This window comes from Ovis canadensis, chromosome 2 (assembly GCF_042477335.2).
Source record: "Ovis canadensis isolate MfBH-ARS-UI-01 breed Bighorn chromosome 2, ARS-UI_OviCan_v2, whole genome shotgun sequence".
NCBI lineage: Eukaryota > Metazoa > Chordata > Mammalia > Artiodactyla > Bovidae > Ovis > Ovis canadensis.
This window is the reverse complement of record NC_091246.1, coordinates 10,354,384-10,362,008: the sequence shown is the minus strand read 5'-3', so window position 1 is coordinate 10,362,008 and position 7,625 is coordinate 10,354,384. Positions and strand designations below refer to the sequence as shown.

The following is a 7,625-nucleotide window of genomic DNA, read 5'->3' as shown; positions in this document are numbered from 1 at the left end:
GTTAGTTGCTGACGCGGCAGAAGGAGTCATGAGGGAAACTGCGAGGCAGCGGGACCTTGACCCCAGTGTGGGCCTCCATCTTTTCTCCCCCAGGCCACATACGGATAATGTAAGTCTGCCCAGCCCTCCTGCTGGCTGTACCTTAGTACCTCTAAGATGTCACCTGGTCTGATATCTAAAACAATTTGGAAAAATAATAATAGAGGGGGACTAGGATTTACTGGGGCTTTCCAGGTAGCGCTAGTAAAGAACCCACCTGCCAATGCAGGAGACATGAGATGTGGGTTTGATCCCTGTGGTGGGAAGATCCCCTGGAGAGGGCATGGCAACCCACTCTAGTATTCTTGCCTGGAGAATCCCCATGGACAGAAGAGCCTGGTGGGCTACAGTCCATAGGGTCTCGTAGAGTTGGACACAGCTGAAGCGACTTAGCACACATGCACGCATGCAGGACTCAACAGATGTTAAATAGTCCTAAAATAATGTAGAAAGAAGACAAACAACTCAATGGACCGGAATAGAATGTGCATCTGCCGGTTGCTCACAGCTTCCTGAGTTCAAGGTGGTCTTCCCTAGTGCAAGTGGTCCCTGGCAGAGCTTTGAAGGGGCCACTGTCCCCTGGGCTCGTCACTTTTCCCTTCATGGACTTCCCTTTCCCCAGGCTCTGGAATACCATACTTTCTAATTCCTACTGGAGTGAACCCCTCTCTCAGGGACGTCCTCAGGCCATGTCATGCTCCCATCTTGCTTCCACAGGTCTTCAGCACTTTCAGCCTCAGTGTCTTGTCTGTATCCTATGGCTTGAGCCTAAACTTGCCTATTTTCCCTGGCTGCATGGAGTGGCAGAGCCCGGATATCTCCCTGGCCATAAAGGATGCCTGGACTCAGACTTCCCCAGCCAGGAGAAGGATCAGGCCCACTCAAGTCCAGGGTGCAGGTAAGTCTGTCTACCACTGGGCTGGGGCCAGGGAATCGGCTTGTCCCTGCTATGGGGCAGTGCTCAACAAGCGGGTGTGGTGGGAGAGGAGAAAGGGCTTTATAATGAGCCAGGATTCACATGATCCGCTGGCCGATACGTGAGTCATTTGCAGTTGACCACTCGTTTGTAGATTTCTGGGCTCTTCTCCAGTTTCTCTTCCCCGCTGGTGGCCAGTTGGCCCTGTGGCATCCAGTTTCCTTACCTGCCTCAAGAAGGCAGGTCTGCTACCCTCTCTTGCCATTGGCCATGGGGCAGGCATGGAGGCCAAGGAAGAACAGAAGGAGGATGGTCCTTGGGACCGACAGGCCTGGGCTTAACTTTCAGCTCTGCCAACCCTGGACAAGTCATCTGTTCTCTCTGTGTGAGATTCAGATTTATCCCTGGTGAACTGGAGCTAGTACTTCCTAGAGTTACTAGTAAAGATTAACCGAGAAGATGGCTGTAAATTGTACAGCTCAGCCACTGGCACTACGTCCTCAATACATAAAGCTTTTTTCTCCACTTTCTCTCTTGCATCCTCCCATCTTGTCTTGAGTGGCTCAGTGAGTCACAAATATCCATTTGGCAACTTCCAACACTCCCCATTTTTAGATTTACATAAGACCAGCAGCTTTCTCTCCCTCAGCAGCAACAGAGGGTTGCAGAGCAGATGTCTTGGTGTGAAACTCCTCCCAGAGGCATCCCATGAATGTTTGCCGACAAAACAGCACAGGGGCTGACCCTCCTTCCAGCTCTGCTTCCTCCCACCACTCGGGAGATTGAAAGGGCCTATCCCTCCGCGTGGGCTTCACAGTGGTAAAGAATCCGCCTGCCAATGCAGGAGACGTGGGTTCGATCCCTAAGTCAGGAAGATCCCATAGAGTAGGAAATGGCAACCCACTCAAGTATTCTGGCCTGGAAAATCTCATAGACAGAGGAGCCTGGCAGGCTAGTTCTTGGGGTCCCAAGGAACTGGATACTACTAAGCACATCCACACCCCCATGCACCATACCGTGCATTTCTGTCCTCTCAGGTGCTAGGGGCCTGTCCTCCTGTCTCCTGGCACCAGGCTGCAGATGGTGGGCCATGAGGCTGGCTGGAGGAAGCTGCTCTGGTCTGGACCTGTGCCAGGCTGCTCCCATCCAAGAGAAGGCTCAAGAAAGAGATGGAGGGGCTGGGGTCAGGAAAGGGGCCTGCAGCCTGGCTGGTGGTGGTTGCGAGGGGTGGGGGTTGGTGGTCAGGGGTCCAAGTGTGCAGAAAATTTTTTCAGTTCCCACTGCATTGGGCCAGGAGTGTACTCCTCTGACCTTGCTTAGGGAGGGTGATTACTGGTCTGAACTTCAAAGCATGTTGAACCTGGCTAATTGCTGGTCTGAGGGTGCCAGGCGTGGGCAAGTCAGGAGTCGCGGGCCGGCATAGGGCTGGTACTTGCAGCCCAGCCCGGGGCGGAGAGCCCCAATCCCCGGTAGGGTCGTCCGTCCACGGCTCCACCTGGAGGACCGCGGTCCCTGGCCTGTCCCGGCCGCCGTGCTGCTGTTGCAGAGGTCCCGCGGTCGCCTCCTTCCCCTCTGCCCGCGGCGGCTCGGTCAGGTGGAAATCTCTCCATTCAAACCCGCGCGGGCCAATCAGAACCCGGCGCGCCGCCGGTTCAAAAGTGTGCTGCAGCTGGCCTCCCGCCTGGCGGCGGCGAAACTGGCGTGGGGGCGGGTGAACCTGCTGCCTGGGTTACTGGGAGCAACACAGACGCCTCGAGTTACAGGCGCCCTCGCCCTGGCCCGGCGGAGCGGAGCCGCCACCATGGAGCGCTCCCTGCACCGTGTCTCCCTCGGGAGCCGGCGCGCCCAGCCGGGCTTGTCCTTCTATCTCACCACCTTTGGTAAGTGCGCCGCCCGAGGTGGCTTCGCTCTGCCCGCATGCCCAGAGAGGGCAGCTCCCTAGGGGGTAGGTGAGGCCGGGAGCACCTGCCTCCCGTGGTCATCCAGGAGGGGCTCAGGCCGAGCAAGCCTCTGGACACCACCTGCTGCTTGGCCATTGGTGTCCAGGGTAGTTGCTGCTGGCTGTCTTGGCTGGAATAATCGTGCCCAGTTAATACTTGAGAGATCCGGTCTGCCGCCGCTGAGTTTCCCATTAGCGAGCTGCTCGGCGTTAAATCAAGGTCTTGTTACTACATCTTGAGATCTGGGTCCTCTTTCCTTTGGCTCAGGGACAAGACAGGTGCAGGTCAGCCCAGGGGGCCTTGGCTTCCTGCGGGCTCACCTTGGACGCAGCAGTGTGGTGGCTCCCGTGGACACCTGACCCTCAGCAGGGGTGGAAGGATTCTCTCTTCCAGGAGTTACCTGGCTCTCCGAAGGTTCACAGGGCTGCCCTGGGGACTGGAGGTAGAAAGAAGTGGGCAGTAGGCACCTGCTCCCAAACCCCTAGATAGCACAGCCGAGTTCTCCCAGTAACAGCGGGGCAGCAGCCTTCCCAACGGTCTGGGCAAAGCCAGCCCCCAGAGTCCCCAGAGTGAAGATAATTAGCCCTGATCTAAGATGCAACCCTTCGCAGCCCTTGTCTCCTCACTGGTTCTGCAACTCTGTGGGGAGGGAGTTATATCTCCTCTCTGAAGACTTGAGATGTAGAGACGAAGGTCTCCCAGTGAGCCAGTTGGTGCCTAAGCTTAAGCCTTCTGAGATGCCATGTCTAGAACATTAAAAAACAAACAAACAAACTTCAAAACAGATTTTTTTTTAACACCAAAAGCATTTTGTATTGGGATATAGCTGATTAACAATGTTGTGGGAGTTTCAGGTGAACAGTGAGGGGATTCAGCCATACATGTACATGTACAAGACAACTTTTATACAATTTTCTTTATGAAGGATGAAGTAGTTAGCGCAACGTAAGTGGACTTTGCCCACATTTCAAAGACAGGGCACCGAAGGAGTTACACCCTCCCTGGGGTTCTGGCTCTCCTGTTGAGAGGCCTACCTCTATCAGTACACTTGGGTGTTTACAACCTGCCTCTTCTCTAGAGGCAGGAGTGACGGAAAAGCAGTGGCTTGGCCCCTAGGAATGACCTGCCATCTGGCATCTTGGAATTCATGCGTCCAGTTGGTACAGGGTAACAGTAAGAGGAATTAACTTGCCGCCATTTATTGCATGTTTATCTTTCGCCATGCCACATGCCAAGTGCTTTCCCTGTGTCATCTCATTTAAACCTCCCAACTGTTAGAGGCCGTTCTCGTGAACCCCATGGGGATGTGGGGCTGTACCAGGCAAGGGAGGCTTCTGGGATGATCTGAGTTGGTGGGGCTGGGATGGTCAGGAAAGAGTGGCAGAGAGCTGTGGTGGCAGAGGCCTTGGTACCTTAGCTGTGTCCTGATTAAAAAGTAAAAAATGTGTTTCATTGTTTTTCCTCCTTATTATCATGGTAAGATGTATTCATTGTTAAACACAGTGAGAAGAAGAAAGTGAAAATCCCCAGAGAAAGCCATTGTTAACATGGTTTATATCCTTCCAGATTTATTTCTGTGTGTGTGCACCTGCCTGACTTTAACAAAATTGAGATCCTATTGTATGTACAGCTTTGTAACTCGTTTCATTTCCTTACTAGTGTGGTGGGACTATTTCCTTGTATCAGCCTGTATTCCTCTATTGAAGTAATCTCCTTGCCAGATCTGGGAAACTGGGGAGAGTCCAGCCCAGCAGGGAGTGAACGCCCTGCCCAGCCACGGCCTCCAGGCTGGGTTGGGTGGGTATCAGGGAAGGTTGCAGCGTGAACCAGTGACTGTGCCCTGAGTGAGCAGCAGGCGGGCAGGAACCTGGTGGGGTGGGGAACCTCTTGCTCTGTGTATATAGCCTCCTCTCAACTCTCTCTGAGGACAGACACTGGAAAAGTTTCCTCTGGTTTCCTGCATTAACTCTGTTTCCTTGACAAAATCAGCCCTCTTCCAGGCTGCTGGTTTTCTTTGTACACCAAATGACCTTTGCTTGTGAACGAGGAGTCTTATCAGCAGTTATCAAATGTGGCCAATAATTAGAAGCATCTGGAGAGCCTGTTAAATATACAGATTCCCAGGGACTTCCCTGGTGGTCCAGTGGCTAAGATTTCCCACTCCTATCGTGCCAGCCCCAGGTTCGATCGCTGGTCAGGGAACTAGATCTCACATACTGCAAGTAAAAAAACAACCAAAAATATCTCACAGGCAGCAACAAAGATCCTAAACGCTGCAACCAATACCTGGTGCAGCCAAATAAATAAATAAATAAATAGTAAAAAACAAAAGCAAAAACCCCTACAGATTCCTAGAATCTTCTCCTGAAGATCCTGGTTTAACAGGTCTGGGGTACAGTCAAGAAGTCACAGAAGTAGTATTTTGATGGTCAGCCAGGTTTGGAAGCTGTAGATTCAGAGTCCGTTTTAACAGCCACCGTGGACTCCCTTAAACTGAAGGTCTTTGCTAAGCTTTCCTCAATTTCCTGGCTTTCCCCCAGCATGGCAGGTAGCTCCTGGCCTTTAGCTGTGGGTTTTGCCAGGGTGGACCCAGACGAAGCTACTGCCTAGCTGGTAGTTTTCCTGAGCACAAACTGTTAAGGGAGGTAAATTTCCAGAATTCCTTTCAGGGAGAATACTGTATGGAATATGTTGTGGTTTATGTATTTGTATGTGTGTGTTTGTGTGCATGAGTACAAACCTTTGTCTCCCTCTAAGGGCACCTTCAAGTAATGTTAATTGGCCATACTTTTAAGTTGCTTTGTAGGAGATGGCCTGGCTTCAGGGGAGAGGAGTAAGTAAACTAGAGTTTGAACCTAACATCTCCAGAGGAATTTTTGTTTATGAGAAATGGTATAATTTGAAGAAGCCATTACTGGTGCTCATAATTTTTTTTCCTTCAGGATTATATATTTTAATTTTATTAGTATATTTGCTGGCTTTAAAAAATAGCTTTATTGAGATATAATTCACATATCTACCATTCATTCATTTAAAGTATACAATTAAGTGGTTTTCAGCATATTCACAGAGTTGTGTAACCATCGCCACAGTCAGTTCCAGACCATTTTTATCACTTCAGAAGGAAACACTATACCTGTTAGTTTGAAAGTGAAAGTCACTCGGTTGTGACCAACTCTTTGTGATCCCATGGACTGTAGTCTGCCAGGCTCCTCTGTCCATGGCATTCTCCAGGCCAGAATACCGGAGTGGGTAGCCTTTCCCTTCTCCAGGGGATCTTCCCAACCCAGGGATGGAACCCAGGTCTCCCGCATTGTAGGTGGATTCTTTACTGTCTGAGCCACCAAGGAGGCCCTAGTTTACTACCCCCCAATTCCCAATCCTCTCCGTCCCTCAACTCTAAGCCATCACTAATTTACTTTCTGTCTCTATAGATTTGCTTATTTTGGATATTTCATATAAATGGAATCATATAACGTGGTCTTTTGTGACTGGCTCCTTTCACTTAGCATAATGTTTTCAAGGTTCATCCATGTTGTAGCATGTATCAATACTTCCTTGATTTTTTTGTGGCTGAGTAATATTCCATTGTATGGATATACCACGTTTGTTTATGCACCCACTAATGGACATTTAGATTGCTTCTGTCTTTCGTCTGTGATGAATACTGCTCTGCTACAAACATTCATACACAAGTTTTTGTGTGGACAAATATTTTCAATTCTCTTGCATGTATACCTTGGAATAGAATTGCTAGAAGGGACAAGAAGGGCTTCTTTAGTGAATAATGTTTAATAATAGAAGAAAACACCAAAAGGGGGAAGATTAGAGATCTCTTCACGAAAATTGGAAACATCGAGGGATCTTTCTGCCCCAAAATTGGCACAATAAAGGATAAAGAATAAAAAAGGCACCTAGTAGGTGCTGAAGAGATCAAGAAGAGATGGAAAGAATACATGGAAGAACCATATAAAAAAAGATCTTAATGAACCAGATTACTACAATGGTGTGGTTAGTCACCCAGAGCCAGACATTCTAGACTGTGAAGTCAAGTAGACCTTAAGAAGCCCTGCTGTTAATAAAGCTAGTAAAGATAGTGCTAAATCATGTGCGACTCTTGCAATCCCATGAACTGTACCTTGCCAGGTTTTTCTGTCCATGGGTTTCTCTAGGCAAGAATACTTGAGTGGGTTGCCATTTCCTTCTCCAGGAGAACTTCCCATAAATATAGTGGTTGCGATGAAATTCCAGCAGAACTATTTATGTCCCTAAAGGACATAAATAAAGGTTTTGCATTCATTATGTCAGCAAATCTGGAAGAAGACCCACCAGTGGCCACAGCACTAGAAAAGGTCAATCCAATTCCCAATAAGGGTGGTACCAAAGAATGTTCTAACCAGCAGACAGTTGCACTCATCTCCCATGCTAAGGTCATGCTTAAAATCTTGCATGCTAGGCTTCAGCTGTATGCAAACCAAGAACTGTAGATGTCCAAGCTGGTTTTAGAAAAGGAAGAGGAACTAGAGATCAAATTGCCAACATTCGCTGGATTATGGAAAAAGCAAGGGAATTTCAGAAAAATATGTATCTCTGTTTCATCAACTACACTAAAGCCTTTGACCGTGTAGATCATGACAAGCTGTGGAAAGCTCTTAGGGAGATGGGAATATCAGAGCATCTTACCTGAGAAAACTGTATGTGGTCAAGAAGCGACAGTTGTCTGGAACCCT

At 49.2% G+C, this 7,625-nt stretch overlaps 1 protein-coding gene across 9 annotated transcripts in view; it reads left to right on the top strand.

Moving 5' to 3' along the window:
- The first annotated feature begins 815 nt into the window (after positions 1–815).
- RGS3 (regulator of G protein signaling 3) overlaps positions 816–7,625 on the top strand; it is a 138,436-nt gene continuing 131,626 nt past the window's right edge. For 5 of the 9 annotated variants that reach the window (XR_011254197.1, XM_069575359.1, XM_069575356.1 and 2 more), the window contains exon 1: positions 820–937. Coding sequence is in view for 7 of the 9 variants with exons in the window: in XM_069575359.1 (XP_069431460.1) it covers positions 835–937 (103 nt within the window). In the remaining 2 variants the exon portion in view is untranslated. Of the gene's footprint in view, positions 938–2,717; positions 2,836–7,625 lie in introns of those variants that run through there. The other 4 variants (XM_069575357.1, XM_069575355.1, XM_069575364.1 and 1 more) reach the window with 2 other exon arrangements.